At 39.4% G+C, this 24,350-nt stretch overlaps 1 protein-coding gene across 2 annotated transcripts; it reads right to left on the bottom strand.

Annotated features, from left to right (window-relative positions):
- Nucleotides 1-126: 126 nt before the first annotated feature.
- SF3B1 (splicing factor 3b subunit 1) lies at nucleotides 127-23,505 on the bottom strand. Of its 2 annotated transcripts, XM_021555433.3 has the most exons (25): nucleotides 23,445-23,505; nucleotides 17,652-17,818; nucleotides 15,569-15,670; nucleotides 14,786-14,900; nucleotides 12,863-12,942; nucleotides 11,575-11,742; nucleotides 11,188-11,422; nucleotides 10,218-10,430; nucleotides 9,689-9,810; nucleotides 8,865-9,062; nucleotides 8,672-8,773; nucleotides 7,209-7,388; nucleotides 6,699-6,785; nucleotides 6,313-6,583; nucleotides 5,798-5,943; nucleotides 5,564-5,710; nucleotides 5,322-5,447; nucleotides 4,700-4,921; nucleotides 4,270-4,452; nucleotides 4,066-4,177; nucleotides 3,858-3,978; nucleotides 3,444-3,575; nucleotides 2,331-2,603; nucleotides 1,644-1,860; nucleotides 127-749 (listed from the first exon to the last, which is right to left on the bottom strand). In XM_021555433.3, exons 1-25 carry the CDS (start codon nucleotides 23,470-23,472, stop codon nucleotides 591-593), a joined length of 3,906 nt encoding a protein of 1,301 aa, XP_021411108.1. In that variant the 5' UTR covers nucleotides 23,473-23,505; the 3' UTR covers nucleotides 127-590. The 2 variants fall into 2 exon arrangements, with proteins under 2 accessions (XP_021411108.1, XP_021411109.1); XM_021555434.4 differs by lacking the exons at nucleotides 14,786-14,900; nucleotides 15,569-15,670; nucleotides 17,652-17,818; nucleotides 23,445-23,505 and adding an exon at nucleotides 13,256-14,779.
- Nucleotides 23,506-24,350: the final 845 nt, after the last annotated feature.

The raw sequence follows: 24,350 nt of genomic DNA, 5'->3' as shown, positions 1-24,350 counted from the left end.
ACTGCATATGAAGCAGTAACAAGCAATTAAATACTTTTTCCATGAAAATAAACTTACACTACAACCATCAGCCAGGCTACAGCTACATTGTTACATGACAAAGATACACACATTAACTACAGTTAATACATTTTTCTTATTTATTCAAAAGCTAGTGGATGACAAAAAAGGTTAAAATGTTTTATACCACCTATTCATTACATAAACAAATACTTAATCCAAAGGGACTTATTTTACAAGACCCTCTGTCCAAAAACCACACACAAATTAGTTTTTATACACAAATGTTTATTTCTCAAATAAACTTCCCCTTTAAACACAAGGAATGAAATCTAAATCTTCATAAAGATGGATCCAAAACGAAATCCCTCCAGTACTTTGTAATCACTGTTTTGTTGGTCACTACTGGCTTTAACTGTTTAACATCAAAAAACAAGGACATATTTAAAAAATCATGCTACTGGATACCTAGCTCTGCCTCTGACCAGCTCTACACCGATCTCCAAAATTTTAAAACTTTACATCATGAAATCCAAAGCATTTAACTGAACAACAGCTGTGCATTAAACACAAACAACTGAACAAGAAGATTATAAGATGTAATCAAGTTCATAACGAATATAGGTGTTCTTTTCATCATTATAGATTCTTGGATAATGTGCTATCAGAGCATCCTGTGATCCAATGTAGATTGAATTGTAGATCTTCCAATAAACATCTCTGACTTTTCTGGCAGGGTGAAACAAACCCTAGAAAACAGAACAGAACAAAATGTAATAAAAGCTTGCAGTTCCAATGTTCTTTTTATTGAATTTAATCAAGCATTCCAAAATAAGCATTTAATAAATGACCAGAATATACAAGCTCGAGGAATATACACTGCAACAGACTTTCACCCTCCTCCTGATGTCAGTATCTTCATGCTGAGGTCCTCACACTGCAAAGGTGTGAAATTTCCTATCTGCAAATTACTACTAAAATGCTGTCACACCTTCTCTACACTGACCTGTGTAACTTTAATCCTTGCTCCCCACCTGTTAGGTGAGTTTTAATTCCATAGCCAACACAGCCACTGTCACGTGCAACTACATGGAACAGGAGCCTTCCAATTTTACCACCCCATGCACATTTACAGAAGCTGAACTGCCCAGTGTTGATCTAGCAGTATCAAGTCTAATCAAAGCACTGTGTTATAGTGCTGCACTGTCTTTTTCTTGACTAACAACAAATCATGACTATTAATCCTATCTTCTGGTTTATTTATCTCACTGATTACTTGTCATAACCCCTCCCACAGCCAAATTATTCCCCACCCCTTAGTTCACATCCGCAAAATTTTTGAGATCCTTCCAGTTTAGAAATCAAAGTGCCAGGCTATTTTAGTCAACTGATATTCTAAGTTACCTGTTCTTTCTACACAAGTTTTGTGATGTAATCAGCTATCTCCTTATACCAAATCCTCTGTTTACAGCCTATTTCCACTATTCAAGTCCTTGGCACAGAATATCCTGTTTCAATAATACTTTGAGACAAAAACCCAGTTTTTCCTTTGTTGGAAATCATCTTGAGTTGACTTTTTTGTCTCCTGGGAAGAAGTCCTGCCTGACAATTGCTCTCTGTTTCCCCAGCACACAAGGCCTTACCTGTAAACAGTACTGTAACATCCTGCAGGGCCCAATAGCAACTCTGAGGCCCTCCAGAGCCCCCATAACTGCCTGGATAACGTGAGGAGAGGTTTCAAACACATTGGGCCACACGTAATTTAACAAGTGATTAAGAGAATCTTCACAGCCAAACCCATAAACACCAAGGGACATGTGCTGCACCACAGCACTGGCTGTTTGTCTGTGTACCAGATCCCTGCAAAGAGAACAATGGGTATTAATAAATGAGACTTAGAAGCAGCATGATTAGGCAAGCATACCGTTTCTTTTCACTAACACTTTCCTTGAAAGCACTAATAACACTTTCAAAACCATACTTACTGACAGCAAGAGTCAGAGTATTAAAAATCAGTAAAGTGAAAAAGAGGGGAGTTTTCTGACAAATTACTGCGCTCCAGAAGTACCAACAATAGAAATTACAAAAAGCAGTTTTAATGGAAGAAATCTTGACTCACTCAAGATGCTTTTATAATTTTAATCTTCAGAATTATTAGTAAAATTGGAGCATATAAATCCAAATTGTTTGCAAATAATGGCTTCAAAATTGTGCTGGTCACTTAAAGCCTTTAGCAAACAAGGACAATATGCATATTCTCTATCATTTAACAATAAGGTTTATACTTAAAAATATGACTATGTGTAACTGTACCACAGAAGTGCACTCACCTGTCCATTAAAGCATCTTCAAGCAATGGTGTAACAGCATAAATGTAATCTTTTCCCATCTCTCCAATGTATTCAAACAGGAAAGAAAGAGATTTTAACACACCATTCTGGACATTCAGTTCTGGAACTCTGTACTCATTCATGAGTGCAGGCAGCACTGTGAAAGGTGAGCATGTTTCAGCCACAATAGCAATTGCTACTGTAGTACATACTCTGTTCTGCCTTTCCTGTACTTTCAAATTGTTTAGCAGTGTGGCCAATACATCGTGAGGTCTGGAAGAGACAACATGGACATCCATGTCAATAGATTCAGTGAGGATTTGGATAAAATTAATTAAGCTTCAAAAAAGTGGCAGACAAATATGGTTTAGCCCTCATAAAAAGTTCAGAAAACAAGAAAACAAACTGAACACTAAACATGAAACAACTAAACTGTTGAACAACTAAAGGATTTATTTTCATAGCAAACATTTTTTATTTTATCTAGACTCAGCTTTTTCCCTGCCTCCTGTTCTTCCTCTTGTGAACTCTAGAGGGTAGCAGAGCCTCCCCACTATCACTCTCATCCCAGAGGAAATTACAGACTTGTATAAAAGCAAGTATTGACATAGATAGGTTATGTCCTGAATGGAGAACAGTTAGAGCAAGCAGCCAGGAGTGCTGTATCTGCATTCAGTCAGTCATCAGTCTCTTACAGAACATAGATAAAGGTCACTGTGGTGACCTGTAGTATGACCTTAGTGGAAACAAACCTTTAAGAATTGATAAAAATAGTGATTTGGTGGGGGGAGGGAAAGAAAAAAAAGAGAGAAGATAAATCATTTAAAGAAGAATTTATGAAATACAAAAAGGGTCTTTGTGCACATCACAGTATCAAACATTCATGAGATAACAGCTCTTACTCCCAAATAAAAGACTCTAAACCTTATTAGTCCACAAATTTTGTTCAGAAGTGCAATGTCCTATGTTAATCAATACACAATTGTATTTTTCAAAATGAGTAAAACCATGTCTGCACATATAAAATGTAGAGTATTTCCCACCAGAAAAGTAACAATCATCACTATATTTGGTAACTGTGTGCAAAAGTGGATAAGCATTAAACCAACTTACCCAATAGCTTTTGCAATATAACCAAAAGTGTTCACTGTGGCTCTTCTGATAGCTTTCTTGTGAGCTTTTAATAACTCAAGCAGTTCAAAGCAGATCCTCATCCATTCTCTTGCAGAAACATACTCTGCACCTCTGAAAGAGAATAACGTGAGTTACCTCTTCACTGATGAGAGAGGTTTTTAAATAAGGCTACAAACTGCACTTATTAATTTGCTATCCACAGAGCTAAGCTTAAGCATTTCCTTTATCAGGTAATTCAACAGTGTGCCTGTTAAATATTTCAAAGTTGTCTTAAAACTTGAAATATCAAGAGAATATCAAGAGATATGACAAATATCCAGGTACCAAACTTGAGCTTTTGCTATAATAATTGCCCACAAAGAAGGTTAGATATTTTAACATCACTCAGCTTACCTGTCTGCAATACGTCCAACAAGATCAATACAATTTTCCTGCACTTTCTCATGTCTGTTCTTCAAAATAGGTGTCAACCGTGGCAGCAGGTCTTTGATTGGTGGTGTCATCTTGTGCATACCTATTGAATTCAAAGAGATACATTTAGTTTAATAGTGTTTTTTTCATTTTGCTTTTGAACAGCCAAGTAATCAATACAAATACATACCTATAACATTCACAATAGCCTTTAACGCTCCAAGTATGCTGCCCAGTACTTCAGGATATTCTTCACCAAGGTACTCATACAAAACAACACCCAAGTGTCCCATCAGTTTTTCCTACAACCAAGTAAAAAGAGTTAGAAGATAATTTTCCCTTCCCCTCTCATTACTATGACCTGCTAGAGCAAATCTGGAAGAGAAGTCCCTACCTCTTGACAAGTCTTCATGACAACAGCAGTACGAGAGATCAGGTCAGCAGCCTGCTGCCTGACTTTGGCTGATTTGTTGTTCAAACGCCACAAAACTGTACCACAGATCTGTGGCAAGTAGGGTTTCACTCTTTTGCCTAGAGCATTAACCACAGTACCAAAACCATTCAGCATCACAGAATCCTGAGGGAAAAAACAATAAAGGAAAATCAGACAAACAGGAACACTGCATTTTACCTAAACTTGCCATAATCTAGAATTGCTTTTAAAATGCTAACATTCCAGAGATTGCTTCTGGATTTCATTGATTAAAGCATTGACATCTAAAAAGGGATTCTAAAAATCTAATTTAGAAGCACACATTTCTGTATAACTCACAGTGAGATGGTTACAATTACAGTGCAGTGAACACTCCAACACTTGGCCGTACCTCTGTTGTCTGTTCCTGGAAGGCATACAAAATGCCATCAATGAGCTGCTCTTCCAGCTTGTGATCGATGTCTGCTGCCCCCAGATTCCCCATTATCTTCTCAATTGTTTCCATGACCATCTTTCTGTACTGCTCAGCCTCATCTTTCAGATCATCCACGATTCTAGAAATAATTTCTGCTGCTCCAACTTTATTTGCCAGCTCCACAGTTGTATCAACCAACTAAAACACAGAAATGTTAAATAAGCAAACATTAAAATTATGCTTAAAAGTAGTTAAAATCTACTTTCTGCATCTTGAAAATAATTTCCCTCATCTGAAGAAACGCACTAAGCCCACTATAAAAAAACTAGTTTTATCTTTAGGAATCACCCAGTGTTTTTAAGAACATAAATGGGGTGAACCACCCCACCTTGCAAGTGATGAAGACATTCACAAGATGTAAAATTTTGTGATAACCTCCTAAGAACCTGAAAATCTTCTTAGCTACACAGCTTCTAAATTGCTAGTACAAACAAAAATAAAGTTTCATGACACAGGTAAAAGAATCTAGCCTGAATGACCATTGTAATTTTCTTCTACTATAAATAATTTCCCAGCTAAAAAAAACCACCAAAAATACCTGTCTGTAATTTCTTCTGTCCAGTGCCATTCTATGCTGCCAGAAATGTTTGAAGAAGGGTGGCAAGATTTCTGTTTTAATGTAGTTTGCTTCAACACCATCTGTACCACAACACTGCTTTACCACCTGACAGGAAATAAAAATCCAACAATTTTAATTTAGTGTAGGGTGCAGGATTTTTTTTTGATTTTTTTTTTTGCATACATATTCAATAACAATGCTAAAGTATCATTCTGACATACCTTCAATACAATTTTCTTCATCTCTTCATCAGGAGACTGGAACTCTCTGATAAGAATCAGCATGACTTCTCTGGTGTAGTAGTTTGCATACTCGGCATCCATGAGTGGAATCAGGTAACCAATCGCCTTCAAAAATGCAGCCAAACCCTATTGAAATGCAAAATATATCTCTAATAAGTCACAGCAGGTAGACATCCATTTCAGTTCAAACTAAAGAAAATATCTTAGATTTACCTTTCCTCTATGCTGACGTATACCCTTCCACAAGGGCTTCAGGACAGAATCAAATGACTCAATACCATAGGGAGTGGCTGCCTCAGCCAAAGCAGCAATGGCCAAAGCACTGATGGTGCGAACTTTCTGCTGCTCATCCACCAGCCCTGCAAGAGATCAGGGTTTAGTACCACTTCTTGTATTTGTGTCTTAAATTCAAATTAGCAGAAGTAGAGCAGCGGGGTAAAAGGGATGCACTTATTTTTACCAATACTGAACCAATATTAGTCTTGTATTTGTGTCTTAAATTCAAATTAGCAAAAGTAGAGCAGCGGGGTAAAAGGGATGCACTTATTTTTACCAATACTGAACCAATATTAGTCTTCCTTCATCTTTCAGAGTCAGCTGAAACATTCCTCAGTGTCATAGCAACAACAAAACCAGGACCTTACTATCAACTGTGCCTAACTGAGGTTTAAAAATTTCCAGATATAAAGTGGACAAAAAAAATCTTTCTCTGGGAAAGCAGAACTTACCATGCTCAATAATTTCAACCAAGCTCCTGAGATGAGGCAGGATAGCACAACCCATAAGAATAGCAATCTGCTGTACAATCTTGATGCCAGTGTGCCTGGCCTGCCAGGATTTTTTGCTTTTACAGACAGCTTTCAGGAAGGGTAACAAAGAAGGAATGCCCAGAGCAGACGCAACAACAGCAAAGGCTCGAGCTGTTGTATTTCTGACATATTCATCCATGTTATCAATATCAGGTCGCATTGTGGAGATCATTGTTGCCAAACCCGCAGCCTGCGGGACAAAACAGAAAACACACCAGTTGGATTTATTAATTGTTCTGCCATGCGTATGAACATGCAAGTATAAGTAAGATAACTCAGTGCTTTAATAAAAGATGGAGTTTTACCTTAGCCAAGTTAGAAATAATTTCTCTGCCTTCCACTCTAGCATAGTAGTCTTCATCAATCAGCAGTGGTTCAATGACGACAAGGATCTGAAAGAAAAAAAACAAATTAATATTCCCTTTTATTAATACTTTCCATAGTATTTCTAGCCCTATTAGAGTCCATGAAACAGAGATGATTCCATTAATTCAAGCTTTAAGCCTTACAATGATCAGAAAAAATTAAATCTATCACATTGGTTTTTATAGCTCTTAAGTCTCTTAAGGATGTAGTCTGGAGATACTACCTAGATCAGGTAAGGTCCTTCTCACCTCCAAATATGCATATATCATATCTACATTACGCCTCAATACTGTACAGCCTACACTCCAATCACAGGATAAAAACTTCAAAGTTTGGTTTAAGAACATGAAAGTGAAATATGTTTTTAAAAAGTGGTATCATCCTCCTCTCATATGCACATAAAATGCAGAAAATGCAAATCAGAGATGAAGCAGCAAACAGCAACAGACCTTGTGTACGTATGGTCGGACCAAGTCATCCAGTTTGTAAAGAATTCTGTCGATGACTTTGACAAGCAAGTGACGCTCCTGATCTTCAAGTGTTGGTGACATCAGCAGAGGCAGAATCTGATTGAACAGCGGCCCTGCTCCAAATTCCCGAGCTTTATCCGTAATTTGCCGCAACGCAGCCTGAACAAAACCAGAAAAACCACCAGTTAAACTAAGGAAACAACACTGAACAATCATAAAACAGGTATTAGCCAAGTTAAAATGTAACTGACTGCATCCACAGGCTTCCAAATACTTGCCCCAACCACCACAAAAACTACTTCAAGTAATTTTATGCTGATCTGTTAAAACACAAGTGTGTGATGACAAACACTGTGTTGTTACTGCCCAGGTGTTCAGTTTTCAAGAGAAGCATACTTCTGAGCTAATACTGGCTCACCATGGAAACTAGCTTCACAGCCCTTGTTTGCATCCAGGCAGCTTGGTGCTTGGTCAATTTAGAGCATTTGCAGAAATGACTGCTATTATGCCACCTAATGCTTAAGGCCAAATCTTAAAGAAGAGCTACATTAAGTAGCTAACTTAAGTGTAAGAAGCAAAATCCAGAAAGTTACAAAGCCATGTAAGCAAAACACACTATAAATCTAGTTTCTCATAACTGTAAAAAACCCAAAAATTATACAAGGACTACACCATTTAGTGACTGACACTACTGTCAAAAGAGCAGCAGTATTAAATTATACTGAATAACAAAAAGCCGTACAGATATAGAAGAGGAAGAGCAAAAACACTAAACAAGGTGTGCTGCTTTGGCTGGAAGAGAGTTGATTTTCTCTGGGGCTGTGTTCTGGATCTGTGCTGGAAACAGTGCTGGTAGCAATTGGGATGTTTAGTTACTGCCAAGCAGGGCTTACACAGAGTCAGGGCCTTTTCTCCCTCTGACCTCACTCTACCACTGAGAAGGCTGACTGGCACAAGAAACTGGGAGGGGACACAGCCAGGACAGGTGGCACAAACAGATGCACTGCATCATTTGGCACCAGGCTCAGCATACAAGCCAGGTGGAAAGCCAGCCAAGAGTCACTGCTAGGGGACTGCCTAGGCATAACTTGGTTGGTGATGAACAACTGTTTTCCACCTGCATCACTTGTTTTCTTGGATGTTTTTGTTTGTTTTTGTTATTTTCCTTTACTATTGTTATTAATAAATTCTTGTTATTTCAGTGCACAAATTTTCTTACTTCTACTCTTCTGATTCTCTCCTTCATCCTTCTAAGGGAGGCAGGGGGAGAAGCAAGCAGCTGTGTGGGGCTTAGTTACCAGTTGTGTTTAAACCACAATAGATAGCAAAGCTTAGGAGAGTATCTTCAAGAGAATCGCATGGACAAATAAAGCTAAACCTGAAAATAAACACCAATTTTTTAAAAATGAGAATACATAAACATATCTGGCAATTCACCTTACCTTTCGCATGGGAGGTGTGCCATTCTTTATTTTCAGAAGTAATTTCATTATTTTTCTCTCTTTCTGTTCCTCGGGACTCAGAGTCGATTCATCAACATCAACCTACAAGTAATTCCAGACAAATAAATGGGCATTGTTACATAATCAAAAGAAACCAGGGAAGTTAAATCAGCATAAGTGAAATCTCCTTTACCAGCAGCTTGTCGAAGTACTGGATATCATCTGGTTTCAGGAATGGCAGGTTGCCAGATGGCTGGTCATTAACACTCTTCATAGTGCGGTCCTCTGTCTGCATGTGGAATCCTGTCATACCCCCCAGGGGTGTCGGAGTCGCTGTGAGCTTCCGAGCAGGAGTACGGATGGGCACGTAACCAGCTGGGGGTGGGAGAACCTGAGGAAGGAAAAACAAAATTCATTTTAATTGCAACAGATATAAAATGAACCCATCAAATACAAAACATTGCTTGAAGCTGTAGCTTTCACTTTATTTGTCCGGGGATTTGTGTGTTACTACATAGAACAGATCTCATGTTCCCAGCAATACAAAGTCACCCTGAGAGCTTGTATTTCCACTTTTCCTGTATTGACAACATTTCAGAAGAAAGCTCACTCCCAATGCTGAGAGCCAGGGTAATAAACTGTGAAGTCTCCATGGGTTAAAGAACCACTTCAGTAACTGAATCAACATAGTATACTTGCTGTCTCAGTATTTGTGACCCTCTCCCATGTTTGTCGACATCTGGACTTACAATTTCTATCAGTCCACACAGAGTACATTTCTGACCTTGACAGGCATTTCCAGCACCGAGAAGCACAATAGTGATTTGCCTGTGAGATTGCCTTTAGACCTCTCCTCTCTAAGGGATTTACAATAAATCAGTAACCAAGTCAAACAAGTGTGTACAATCAATAATCAATGTGAAACATTCTACTTCTGGGAAAAAAAAAAAAAAACAGTAATCCCTGGCAGGAAAAAACTTCATCATGGTCTGCTGTATTTTAATCCAGATGATTTACCTTATATCCTTCAGGAAACATAGCATCCAATTCCTCATCAGAAAGTGGTCTGTTTCTCTCATCAATTTCCCTCTCCCAGCGCCAAGCCTGCAGCTGTTCAGGGGTCATGCTCATGATGTGACCTATATTCAAATTAAAAAAAAATATATATATATATTTTAAAAAATCCTTTTGTACGCAGAAGTAGATTACTTGTTTACTTAACTTTTAAATGCTCTTTTGAGTCAAAGTTTCCATAGCACCTGAACTGTGTAGCCAACTGAGATAGAAAACTTTTACAGAGCCTTTTATAATTTTTTTTTACCAACTAAACTGAACAACAACAGACATGTAACCCTAGTCTCAATTCCTCTCCAGAAATTAGATGCTGTGGACATTGCCACAAAAATAGTAAACTGAGCATACACTGACTGCTTTCATATGGGCAGGAGAGCATGCTGGGCAGCAGTCTGTTTCAAAAGACAATACAAAAGGAAATGCTTCATTCCCACAACACAAAGTGAAGCCTTAGACAAGGGACTGAGCTTACCTGGTGTAGGGGTTGCCATGTTCATAGCTGGTGTACCAATGGGTGTTTTGCCAGGTGTCAGAACAGGAGTGCTGCCACCCATCTGGCTCGCAGGTGTTTCATCCCAGCGTGACTTCCTTTTGCTTGCTCCTGGGGTTGGTGTCTCACCAATGGAGTCACCACCTCTATCTGTACGAGGTGTCTCAGCCCAGCCACTGCCATGGCCTGGAGTATCTAAGGAAAAACAACCCAAATTTTCTCAGAAAGCTGAACAGTATATACTCCAACTATACTATCAATATTCAAATCCATTTTCAGTATCAAATTAACAGTTGGCAAAAAGTAAAGACTACTTTGCTGAATATTGAAAAAATCCAGGCATTACACTAAAAATATCCAAGAGAGAACTTTGTTTTATGGAAAAAAAGTATCTTTTTATGCTAAGGTTCAGGAAGAAGATGACGAGATTCTAAAAAAACAAGAACTACATCTATTCTAGAAATTGAACAAAGTACTTCTTGTACTCCCTTGATAAAAGCATTAGGTAACAAGTGTTTCACTGTTCTAACATGAGTCAAATTGAAATGAGGCAGGTGAGATGCTTCTCTAACTTGTTTTAATAACAAACTCTTAAAAAACCCCATAACAATTAAAAAATAAGACACACAAACTTATTATGAAAAGTAACTTAACATGTGCTTCTTTACTGTGTCCTTTATACATTAAAAGCCCAACCTGCAGCAGTCATTAGATATGACAAAACTGTGGCTCCATATTTGAGCCAAGATACTTTGATGGATGCCACTTAAGACACAGACAGAACCCGATGCTGAGAACTCAGGCAAGAATAACTCCCCACATCAACCACTAGATGTCAGAATAGAATTACTTTTTGCCTGTATTCTGAACTCACTGTTTACTTGGGGTGAAAAAACCCAGTACTATTAACCATTCAAAACTTCTTATGCACCTCCCAGTTTGCCATAAATACCTCTTTCTGTTTTGGGGGTTTCATCCCATCGATTTTTCCGTGCACTGGAAGTGGCACCTCCATGGCCTGGTGTTGCGTGACCAGGCGTGTCCCGGCCGGGCGTCGCAGCTCCTGCTGGTGTATGACTGGGAGTTGGATCCCAGATTTTTGAGCCTGGGGTGGCACCTGGAGTTTCACTACCCTTTGCACGGCCTGGAGTTTCATCCCATCGCAGAGATGGCGTGTGTCCAGGAGTCTACACAAGACAAAACCAGAAGTATCAGTAGCTCATCCTATACAATAAAACACTGCTAGTTGCTCCTAGATACAGTAAGAAACTTCTGACACTCAAGAGGATTAGCACTGATAATGTCTTCTGGAGACAGCTGATGAGCACTGGGTCATTACCTCTGCTTGATCCCAACTGGACAATTTCTTAGGTGTAGCACCAGGAGTCTGATCAGCTGTCTGATCCCAACGCCGTTTGCGTTTTGAAGGTGGCTGAGAAGCAGCTCCATTGACGACTTTAAGTTCTCCAGCTTTAGCTTTTTCAGCTAGTTGTTGCCTAATTTCCCTCTGTTTAAGAGCACAAAAACAAAAATATAAGAACTCTTCAAATTATACCTTTAAAAGAGTTTTTTCAATATCTTTTTATGATTTGAGGTTTTGCTCAAATAACCTGCAATTAGCTACTGCTTTCATTTCAAGGCCACTCTTTTCAATCTTCTAGAGACAGAGCAGCTGTGTTTGAGGGCTGTTTTTAAATTAATTTTTCAATAAAAGCCATTCTTACAGCACATGCACAGAGAATTTTAAAGCCATCACTTTCTGTCACTGATAGGTATATGCCTTAAGACTATTACCCAGCTGTTTCAAGTAAGTACCACTTCAGTAAACTAAAGATGGATGACTTAAAAATATGTTCACAGGCGCTACACCCCATTACATAAAAAAAGCCCTGAAGTTCTTATTTTAAATCCTGAGATTATACTGCTAAAACAGCACACTAACATAGACTGTTTTGCAGAGATCAGTTGATCCATAAGCAGCAAGACTGCCAAAACCATGAACTAATTCCTCACTTCAGATAAGACAAATCAATGTTAGAAGTCACAGGAACTACAAGGTCCCGCTCCAATTAGCAAGATGGTACTCTAGGTATTACACAAGTTATGTGCTTATATTATCAACATCTTTTTAACTATTAAAATAATTTTTAAAGCATATTTTTTGTTTGTCTCCTTTTTTTTAGTATTTAAAACCAAATGCCAATCTTAAACCCGATCGTAGTACTGCAACATCTCTTGTAGGTACTTCACCAAAAGACTTCTAAAATGTCCCTGGCTTTCCTATACATACAGCTCACAAAAACAACCACCTCTCACACTGAGTAATTCTCAGTTACTGTTAGATTTTGTTTCTCCTCCTCTAAAAGAAAAGAAACAAGAAAAAGTCCAAGTACTACAAAAAAAAATTCCAGATTAAAATGTATTGAGACTATTTTTCCCTGCATTGCTTAAGTATTACATAGAACAGATGTTTTTTAGAACTTTTATATTTAAATGCTACTGACTTTCTGCATATGAAGAAAAGGGGCTTTTAAGTCAAGAGAATTTACATTCCCACTTTTGTAACATGCTTTCAAAAGCTGTAACACGAAACTCAGCCCAAGTGGAAAACCCTCCCCTCCACACACCTCTTCTTTTGTTAAATGCTGTTCACGCATAACATCCATGTATGTTCTGGCATTCATTTTAGGGTCTGGTGTCTTCCCTCCTGCAGAAGAGAACAGCAACAGGAATGGAGCACAATGAGTACAGGATAAGCAGAAACTATGGACTTCTACTGTCCTGCTCTAGTATTATATTATTCCATGATCATTTAATTTTACTTATTGATCGAAAAATTTTTAAATTACATGTATCTTACGTTTATTCAGTTTGCTGATCAATTTAACCTGTTTGAACACAAACATAACTACTGCAGTTTCAAACAAATATTTTAAAGCCGATAAAAATGATAAAATGACAACACAGTTAAGAGTCTTCAGAAGTGATGGGTTCCTGGGTTGCTAATCCGGAATACGTACACTTTCGTGCCTTTGTCTCCATCAGCAGTTCTGACTTCAAGCAGCAGAATAGAAGCCTAGAAAATTATCTCTTTACCATTAGTAACACTTTGGAAAGATATTTATAATCAAAACATTACCTTGTGTAAGCTGTTAAATCCTACTTGTTATCTGACTATAAATAACTATTGCAATACCTAAGTAATGTTTCAATTGTTTTATCATAAAGACCCATTTATAAGTTTGACAAATCTGGACATGTCTCACAGACCTTCTAGTGTCATATTGTAACAGGGCTTCATTAAAAATTAAACGAAAAAAAATAATAATTAAAAAAAAAACCCAAAATACTGTTTGATGACACTTTCCCCCTCTTCTCTTCTCAAGGGACACTTGTGATTGGGAGCTGAATGCAATACAGTACATACACCACCACAACAATACTCACAGGTAATGGGTTTTGTACACCATATGTTGTTTTATGCTCTGTATCTTGCATTAACTGAATTTTTAAATACGTTAAAAGAAGCCCAACTTTATAGAAATGAGACTTGTCAAGAAAACACTTTTCTTTAAGAAAAATGTGCAGATTTGCTATACAAGTGGTATAGCTATTATACTTTAGGGAAAAAAATAAACTTCTTAAACATTTCTATACTGATGATCACTGCCCAATTGGCTGTGTCTTTCTGACACTAGCTTTGATAGGACTTTCCTTTGGAATACTTTTTCACCATAAGCTACACAGGATGTGTTGAACTGCACCCTTAAGAATGCAGACAGGACTGGCATATAGCAGTACTGCTGTAGGAAAGAAATTAAGGACAGTTAGTATGGGCCTGTGAATTCTGACAATACATGTTTATATCAATTACAATTAAGCAAGTAAAATAATTAATATCCCTATTAATTCATGCAGGCTGAAATTCTCATTTGTAAAACCTGCAAAACAGCTACTAATTTTAAGCCAACAGGCACCTTATTGCCACACGTGAAACTCACTCACCTGAAGAAAATTTCAGACCCACTAACACCCCTTCTCCTGACTTGCACTCTAAAATTATCAGAACAGACTTGAACTATTAATAGTGTCAAAGTCTTATATATGCTTTTGCTTCTTTTAGTTATACCACCTAAAATTTACATAGGATGGTAAGAATTAGGTGCTCTACTAGCATTTCAAAAGCAGTAACCCTATAAATCTATAATTTGGAATGAAAACTACCAAGGTACTGAATGAATCTGAGCACTCAATACACAAGCTGTTCAAAGCACAACGCACGACCCAAAACGAAATGAAAAGAGAAACCTTTAACCCTTTGTGTTTCTATGGCAATGGCTCATTGACAAGTTTCTTGTCCTTCTACCTGGAAAGAAAACTCGTATTATAAAGATGAAGAATATGGCATCTAAATTTTCAACCAAATCTCTATGAAAAGGGGATGTTTAAAACAAAACTAAGTTTATAAGCATGCCAACAGAAATCAAAGGGCTAAAGACAATTAAAGACAAAAAATGCATACAGGGTATAGAAAAGCCAAAATAAATTACCATCTGCAAAAGGATCAAGACGCTCAGGGGAAATTATCATCATCCGCCTGTGCTTTTTGTACTCATCTTCCCGATCTGCAATCTTTTGAGGACGGTGCTCTGCAAAAGGATCATACTAAAAACCAAGAAAGCCTGTTAGTCACAGATTTATGAAGACTAATACGAAAAGTGTCTGGTACTGTATTGATTTTTAGTATTATTAAAAAGACTTAAATTATTTTTTGCCTCAACTATGCAGGAAATATCAAAACACTAACTTAAATTTTATTTCTGTAACTAGAATTTCAATTTTTTAAACACAGAACTTCTTATGAAATAATTTCTAATAAAAAATTCGTATTTTAATAGTTTATTCACTTGTTACCAAAGCATTTCATGCTGTCAGCCTTTCCCCTTCTTTTTGCAGCTACTTCTTGTGCTTTTAAATTTTACAGAAAAATACTCCAGGAATGTAGAACTTAGGTGATTACATTTTCCTTAAAAAATGAGAAGTATAAAGGATATTAAGTTTCCCAGTTATTTTAATTTAATGAACTATCAGATTTAAATTACTAAAATTTTGATTGTTTACTTCCTATATTCATGTTGGCTTTACATGCTCAAGTGCCAATCTTTATCACCCTGTGGAATTCCAAATTAAAGCAGTAACAAGCTTGCAGCTACATATAAAAACCACAGCTCTTTACATACATCTTATATTTCCAGAAAACAAAACCCATTATCACCGCTTCTTTTCCTCAATACCTACAAGAGTATTTTACTGTGCCTTCAACTAAGACGTACCTGTTCAGTAGATTGTGGTATGTCATTAAGCAATGCCACTGGAGCATGGTATCCTGGCTTCTTCTGGCCAAGCAGACTTGTGGAAGGGTAGTCATCATCATCCTGTCAGTAAAGATGGTGAATTTGTCATGCTCGTATTATACTAAGATAAACTAACCCCAAATAAACATGCCGTGGTCATAGAAAAGATGAAAATGAACAAGTAGAATAGCTAATTCAAAATTTAAGCAAACTTTCTCATATAGCTTTTCTTATTATTCCCAAACTAGTGAATCAGATAAACCTTCTCATAAAACTAAGAATGCTCCAGTAATCTTCAATATGCTACATTTAATCAAGTATAATATCTACACTAATTAGACAGAAAGTCTGTATTTTATATTAGTGCTACCATTAGTTAGCGCCATTAGAACTAGTCACCATTAGAACCTAACTAGTTGCCTAGTTGGCGCATAAGAACTGGTGCAGAAATATTCAAACTACTTTTCATACAAGTCAGCTATATATATATATGGAACAAGACTTAATAACTCTATAAAAATTGAAGAAACAGTGAAAGATTCAGAGATAGATTCATGTTCATTTAGTTATACTTACTCAATCACAATGGCAATAACAAGTACTTGCTTTTGCTATTTCTTCATATCAGTAGTCGGTTTCTATTCACTTATTTACAGCAACCCAAAAGAAAAACTGCTTATAAAACTGAATCTTTTTCAGTGAGCCACAGAGTAATGGAAATTTTTAATAAGGCATTCTTAGAAGTCTGTAGATGACACATGTACATAACTAAAAAAACACCTCAGGTATTAACTAGTACTAAACCAAACATCTTCCTCATTCTTAGAAATAGAATTCTTTTAAGTGTATGACATAGTTGCCTCTGTACTTATGATAAGGGCTATAGATCAGACAGTTCCTGCAACTGAAAATATGGTCCAACGTTTAACGTTAGAAATTAGTATAAGGTGATCATACGAGCAGGATACATAAGGAAAACACAACACAGTGAAAAAGCCAATTCTTAAAAACAGCTCTGAAATTTGAACCAGGAATCTTAAAACAGTCATTACAGTTTGCTGGGTGAAGTTTTATTAAATTTTTTACTGTCACTTGTAATCCTGGCAGCAGTAACAGAACAAAGTTAATTATTCCAGCCAAGGCTAACATTAAGTACCAGGCCACAACGTTTTGCCTTCTCCTTGGGCCTACAAGGCTCTCAAAGCAAAATTCATTAAGCAAAAGCCAGACTTAGAACTGCAGTCCTGCAGAGAAGGACCTGGGGGGAGCTGGTGGAGGGGATGCTGGACATGACCCAGCAATGGGCGCTCCCAGCCCAGAAAGCCAAACAGTCCTGGGCTGCATCCAAAGCCCCGTGGGCAGCAGGGCGAGGCAGGGGATTCTGCCCCTCTGCTCTGAGACCCCACCTGGAACGCTGCATCCAGCTCTGGGGGCCAGCACAGAGGGACAGGGACCTGGTGGAGTGACTCCAGAGGCCACCAAGAGACTGGAGGAATGGAGCACCTCTCTTTTGAGGAAAGGCTGAGAGAATTGGGTTTGTTCAGTCTGGAGAAGAGAAGGCTTTGGGGTGACCTAACTGCAGCCTTCCAGCACCTGAAGGGAGCCTACAAGAGAGCTGGAGAGGGACTTCTTTATGTGAGGATGTAGTGACAGAACAAGGGGAAATGGCATCTAACTGAAGGAGAGTAGGTCTAGATTGGATACTAGGAAAATAATTGTTTTCTTTGGGGGTGGTGAGGCCCTGGCACAGGCTGCTCAGAGAAGCTGTGGGTGCCCCATCCCTGGAAGTGTTCAGGGCCAGGCTGGAAGTTGCTTTAAGCAACTTGGTCAAGTGAGTGTCTCTGTCCATGGCAAGACATTGGAACAAAATTATGTTTATGGCCCCTTCCAACCCAAAGTATTTCATGATTATGTGCTTCCCAGATAAGACATACTTGGTCCACTATGGCTTTAAGGAAAACTGGTTCTACTTCAAGCAACTGCTACTAAAAATTACTCAAAATCAATTCCAAAATAGTTACATTGCAGGTCCTAAACAAACAAAATAAATAAAATCACTTACATCTTCCAATTCAGTAGCTGCAATAGAAGTGACATATCCAGCAAATCTGCTGTCACTGCCACCATAAATTTCTTGATCATAATATCCTGTGGAATCAAGGCCTACTCCTTGTGCTTCATCAAGAGCAGGCTTTTTTCCTTGAATTTCTCGAATTTGTGCTTCGATATCTAGGGTAAAGACACATACAAAAAGTCTTGTTCCACATTCATACAAAATGTAGTAGTCAGTATAGCAAACAGTTTTTGCTCAACCTGAAAGACTATCATTAAAGAAATAAACATATATGATGCACAAAACTACAGAATCATAATTCATAAGCTGACATACATAAAAAGCTTTTCCTCACATTTTAATATGATCCAGCACAGAGTACTTTAATTATATGGCTTAAAGCAAACAATTTCATTCTCTGCTACCATATCTCATCTTCTGACAGAGGTAGCAGAGAAGCTAATTTACACCACAGCAGTACTTCTCAACACTGCACTAACAAGACCCTTTCAACAAATGTCATCCTCTCATTAAAAAAAGCTTTTCACAATGTTATCACCAATTTTGCTAATTTATACAACTCGGTTCAAAAGAATTACTGCACAGGTTCTCAAAACTGCACTGTATTTGTTTCCTAACATATTGCAAAGCTATACTACCTTTGAATAAGTAAATAAAAAACCCAACTCTGATATACCACTGAAAAGAAATAGAAAAACCCAACAACTTAGGGTCTCTCTTTTCCCTTTGGCAGCTCAGATATTATTTACTCATCATTATTCCTGCCCAAACCACCATCTGTGAAGACTACTATTATTCTGGATAACAAAACACTCTTCAAAAGGGACAAATGGGAGCTTTGTCATTCTTGTACTGTATCACTATCTGATTCTAATCAACTCTGGTGGCCATCTTTGACCCTAAGAATTTGGTACTTTCAGAAAGAACATTAACTTCTTAATCCAAAAAACAAGGAACTAAATTAAACCATGCCTTCCTCCCATCTGTTGTAAAGCGAGATGAAAATAAATTGCAGTAGACCAACTATCTTCAACAAACATAACTGTAGGTATACTGATGCACAGCTGTATAAAAATGATTGTTGTTTTCACTGAATTTTGAGTTAACAGACAATCCATACAATGTAAATTTCACTAGATCAAACAATTACTTTAATGGCCAAGAAAACCCCGAGAGTTGCATTTTATGGCTGCAGCAATATGAAGGATCATGGTTGTGAGGAAGAATTGGAATACATTGTAATTGGCTACAAAAGACCCTTCCAACTTCAATAATTCTGGGATTCACCTGCTCCCACATCAAGTGCTATTGCCTGCTACCTTAACTTAAAGGAAATTTGTCAATTTACAAAAAAGCTATGGGAAATCGTGTTCACATATTATCTTGAATCCTGAGTATTCAATAATTGTTTATTACTGTTGCTCACTTCTCTTTTCAGGATTAATAAATTTGACATGTTTTTACCATCAAGTCACCTTGCAAAAGACACTACACAATGTTATGCAACACCTGTTACGAAATCTGACAAAAAAATAAGAATACTTGTTTTTAAAACTAAGATTATTACCATGCAAATTATTGGATCAGAATTGCTTAGTTTAAAAGTTTAAAATGTCAACACTACAAACTTCAAGCCTTAATGTCACAGCTGGGTCCTTTCCTTATCACAGACAGCCACTAACCACAAAAAAAAAAAAAAACCAAAAAAAAAAACCACAAACAACCATAAATCCACCGTAAGCCAAATTATGCCTCCTGTACAAAGGCATGTTCTCTAGAGAGGGAACTCAACAAAGTTTTTCCTGACAAGTCTTTGCCGTATAGCCATGAGTGAGAACAGCAGAACTTAGTGTTCACTTCATCAGAAAGAAGCACTGACTTCATGTGAAGCACCATAGTAGACCTTAGCAGCAAATCAGCAATTCCTGCACTGGTCTAATGAGGAAACCCAGCAGAAATGTGATTCAAAACTCATTAAGAGTCACACACACAGAAGACATACCCTAAAGGCTTATAAGGAGAATCTTGCTCCAGTCATTTCAGGGCTTCCACAGAACTTCTGCAGCTTTCTAGAGCAGAGTAACTTCACTCACCTCTGTGTTAGAGACTCATGATGCTTAAGCTCATGAGAAGCTGAAACCTCACAAAAGCCTTATACTGCTGGCCATGAGTACCCCCTGAATCTGGCCTGTGGCTACATCCTGCTCCCTGTAAAATCCTGCACAGCCCAGGGTATTCCTGTGAGTCCAGAACCTGGAATACATTGTTCTACAATGTGTTCCTGGAGAAGCAGCAGAAAGAAACTACTTCCAAATTAGGGATCTTTCTCTTGCCCTCAGAGGCCTCTGCTTGCCTTCAGAGGCGCTTACAACATCCTCCTAATGTATTCCACTTCTGTGGAATCATACAATGTTATGGCTATACAGTCAATGAAACTCAATTACCTTCTCCACATATTTTTTAGTTATTTCTGTTTCTCCTAGAGAGCAGATGAAGCTCCTGATTCCTTCTGCAGCCTGGTGCATTGCAGTACTGGGATGGAAGGGAATACCTGGAGCTTCCATCTCTACCAAGGACAACACCACCAGCACAGAGTGGGTGATGTGAGGGTACAACCCCACCGTTCCCCTGATTTCCAAAGGGCACTCAGTGGAACAACAAACACCCTGCCTCTTCAGTGGCACACTGAGGCCTGACTGAACATCCACAGCTGTAACCAACTTCAACATGAAAAAAGCCTATGGATCTTGTCTATAGGATCATCAAGCCTTTCCATCACCTGTTCACTGAACCAACCTCACCATACAGCTCCAGCACATAACACACCAACAGGTCCCCCCACTGCAGGACTGGCCAGACATTTGCTCCTGCTTGGCCTCCCACCTCTACTATCACCAACAGAGTTAAGTGAAACAGTGGGGGGATTCCTGCAGTGCAAGTGTCAATACAAAAATGTTTTCCTATTGATAGCTCTTACTAGCACTTAACAATGCCTTGTCCGCCAACATTATTTTTAAAACAGCTATATTTCATGAAGAGGGTGGATGTGTCACTCATTACTGGCCTTCTCTTTTAAATTACAGGGATTACAGCTGCTGCCGGGGCAAGGAGCATTCTCATTTTCCTACAGCAAAAACCTACTGGGTTATCTATAACAAAAAAACAAAGTCTATATAGGCTCAACAAACCTTACTGATAGCCACCCTAATTTTTTATTAATACCACACAGCCTCCAGGTGCCAGTTTAAATGAAGCACTCTACCCACAAGAGCCCTTGAACCAGGAGCCTGTGGCCACAGGTAGCCTGTGTTTGAAAAGCATCACATATTTAGGTGGAAAATGCTATTTTGACATTCAAAATGTGCCAGTTAGCTTCCTTGAGCTAACTGGCACTTCCTTGAAAAAGCTCACACCATACTTAACAAAGCTCTTTAATAAAAAGCAAATTAAGAAAGAGTGATCACAAAGCTTAAAGACACTGTGCAAAGCAAACTACTTGTTTAATGGCTTAGTCGAGCAGGACATAATGGAAACTTCACTCACAGAGAAACAGTAAAGGGAGTGGGATATAGGGGTGGAAAAAAGAGAGGAGGGGAATAATATTCTACTGATTGCTCCTTTTCTGTATTTTACTCTATGTATTTTGGTATTTTAGCAGAAGTAACTTCAACAAGCAGGTGATTTGAAACATACCATAAATGCTGAATATTATTACAGTCAACACTTTATTCAAAGTCACTGAACATCTAGCTCACAGAGAGGCTTCCTCTAAGTATGTGCTCTGATACCACGCATGTAGTTCTATTCTAAATGTTAAAAAAAAAAAGAAAGAAGACCCTGTGCTGGACAGGTATTTTAGAGTAAATAGGTTCTATGTTTTCATGTCTTATCATATTTTTGCACATTTAGCTTGCCCTTACATGGCTTTATTTTTAACTACTTTAGCACTCTTACGCATGTTAGATCTATTATGTTTGAAGATCTCTGTTCTCTTCTCAGCAAGGAAAAAAAATTAAAATAAATACGACCTTCAACAGCATTGAAAGCTCATGCACTTATTGAGGCATTATAAGCTGCCACCTGAAACTTCACTTTTCGGCCTCAAACACAGAGTCCCCCTTTAACTATGTAGCTGACATGAACTCCAGCTCTTTTGATGCTTCTTTCAAGCTGTATCTTGAACACATCAATTAAGAAATATTTAATAAACAGCACAAATATATTAAAAAAACTTTAGGATGATTTAGTAACAAACAACTTAATTCAAAAGATTAGCGAGGAACTGAAAAAAATAGGCTACCACCTGGAAGCAAAATAATCAAGCTGCTCAGCTAATGCCTCCATGCTGGGAAAGACCCTTAAGTGATCATACCCTGTTATGTCTATTTTTTATTTAACTACCCTCCCCCTTAAAACCTGTTCTGATACAACACTAATCAAAACACATGCAACTGAAAGCATGTCAATGTTTTCACTGAAGCCAATGCATCACCATTTGCTCCAAAAAATAAGCAATTTTAGCTTGGAAACAACCAGACCTCAACAACTGTACTATTTTATGACAAGAATCTCTTCAGGTAGTAGGAGAGGCAGAGCACTGTGATGGGTAAGGCTCACATGGGTGCTATCACACACAACCCTTATGCATGTCACATTATATAAACAAAGGACAAGACAATTTCTGTAATTATATAAAAATACTCTAGAATTCTAAAAAATAATTGAAAGTAAGGACAACAGTTTAAGCTTTTCTTCGTCCTTAAAATCAGATTAGGTCTGTAGTGTTAAACACTACATTAATCTCACTTCCACGGGAGATGATGGCTTTCCACTTGAAAAGCTTTTTTCAGTAAAAGCTGAAAAAAAAATTAAAAAAATACTAAAAGACAATGAACGCCTATGCGCCCTGCCTACCTCAGTGCACAACCACCATCCAGAGGCAGTTTCCAATTAGTGAATTATGCATATAAATTAAAACAAAATACAGCAGAACACCTATCGTACAGAGAAACACGAGAGGAAAACCCCGAAGCAAAAACAGAGAAGCAGTGTAATTCTACACATTATTCTCGGGTGCAAGCCGCAGCCGATGCCCACAAAGAGAGCTTTGATTCCCTCCGAGAAGAGCCGAGGCAGCAGCGCACGCAAGAGGAGAAGCACACAGCGCCGGGACTGCCCGGAGCCGCTGGATCGCTCAGGGAGCCGCTGTCCTACGTCAACACCCGGCCGGCAGAAGTCTGTGCAAAATGGCAGCTCGAACGCTCCAGCCCTCACGATCCTTCCCGTCCTTCGGGGCACTTCTCTCAGCAAGCACGGCGGCGGCTCGGGCCGCGCCGCTTCCAGCGGGCAGCGCCCGTTCTGCGGCCGCCCCCGGCGCTGTTTGCCGAGGCCGAGGGGCTCGGCGGGGACCGAACGCGCGCTGTTGGCATTTCTGACGCGAAACTCGCAGCGGCACCGCGGGCCTTGCACAGCGCACCGGCCGAGCCTCGATGGGCGGAAGGAGGCGGCCATGGGGAGTTCAGCGACCGAGCTCCCCCGCACAGGCCTGGCCGCCGCTCCGGCCCACGCCAGCACAGCGAGAGCTCCCCCTCATGCCCGCCCCCCGCCCGGCCCGGCGCTGACGAGCGCAGCCGCCATTACACACATGCCCTGTATGTGTGCTCCTCCGCCCGAGGAGCCGCGCCTGACGCTGCCCGGAGCCGGGGAGAAACACAAGCAGCGGGCGATGTCCAAGCGCGGCGCGAGCGGGCGCGGACACGGGGCTTTCCGGGCTATTTTTACCTTCGTGGGTCTTGGCGATCTTCGCCATTTTGTGCAGCGCCAACGACGCCGAGGCGGAACTGGCGCGGCCCCGCCACTTCCGCCACACGGGGCCGCCAGAACCGGCAGCGCGCAGGCGCGGCCGCCGTCCCGCGGGCCGGGGGCCAGGCCACGCCCACCGCCTGATGGACGGCGCGCCCAGCCAATGGCCGTGCGGAGAGAGGCGGGGCGCGCGCTGAGCCCGGCCCGCCGTGAGGGAACTTCCGGTGAGGGCGGGGCAAATGGAAGCGCCAAATATGGGGGCGGTTCCTGAAAACTTCCTTCCCACAGCCGCTGAGGCTGGGCCCCACGGGAATTTGGGTGCTCAGCTCTGTTTGCCAAAGTGCCTGACGTGTGTTTCATCTGGTCAGGGTAACTGGCTCAGTGCCAACAGGCGGATCGCTAGATATCAGAAATAAAGCAGATATATATTTATTGCTACAAGATGGGGGTTAACCGGATTCAAGTCAGTTCAGTATTTTAGGAAGGGCTCGAAAGAGGGAAGGGTAGTTGTGTTTACGATATTGGCAGATGGCACCAAACTGGCAGGTGGAAGAAGGAATTGAGAATAATCTTACATTGATTCATACATGGAATAATCTAAGATCACAGAGGTAAGCTTCAACAACAAAAAGCAGAAATTACTCCAAATTGGAATTTTAAGTCACTATATGAATTTTAAGTGGAAAAAATAGTCAGAAACTGATGACATGGGAAATCAAAGCTATACGACTATCCGTAGCAATATGCTGCTGCAGTGGAATTAAGTCTTACTCCAGGCCATTAAAAATTGTGCCACATACAAAACCTGAAAAGCAATTTACTTAGCTCAGTCAAAGCCACTGATGGTGTCCAACAGAGACTTGGGCAAACTCAATATAGTCTAGA

The sequence above is a fragment of the Lonchura striata genome, chromosome 7 (assembly GCF_050655825.1).
Source record: "Lonchura striata isolate lonStrDom1 chromosome 7, ASM5065582v1, whole genome shotgun sequence".
Lineage (NCBI taxonomy): Eukaryota > Metazoa > Chordata > Aves > Passeriformes > Estrildidae > Lonchura > Lonchura striata.
Note: the sequence above shows the minus strand (reverse complement) of the source record. Positions and strands in the feature narration are given on the sequence as shown.

What these genes read in the sequence shown, in the direction of transcription:
- SF3B1 (XM_021555433.3), bottom strand. Translation starts at nt 23,472, where the DNA reads ATGGCGAAGATCGCCAAGACCCACGAAG. An exon ending in TCTTGATCCTTTTGCAGATG is followed by an intron (nt 12,943 to 14,785) that starts GTAATTTATTTT and finishes TCTCTTCTGCAG; the next exon opens with GAGGGAAGACACCAGACCCT. An exon ending in AGCATTTAACAAAAGAAGAG is followed by an intron (nt 11,743 to 12,862) that starts GTGTGTGGAGGG and finishes GCTCTTAAACAG; the next exon opens with AGGGAAATTAGGCAACAACT.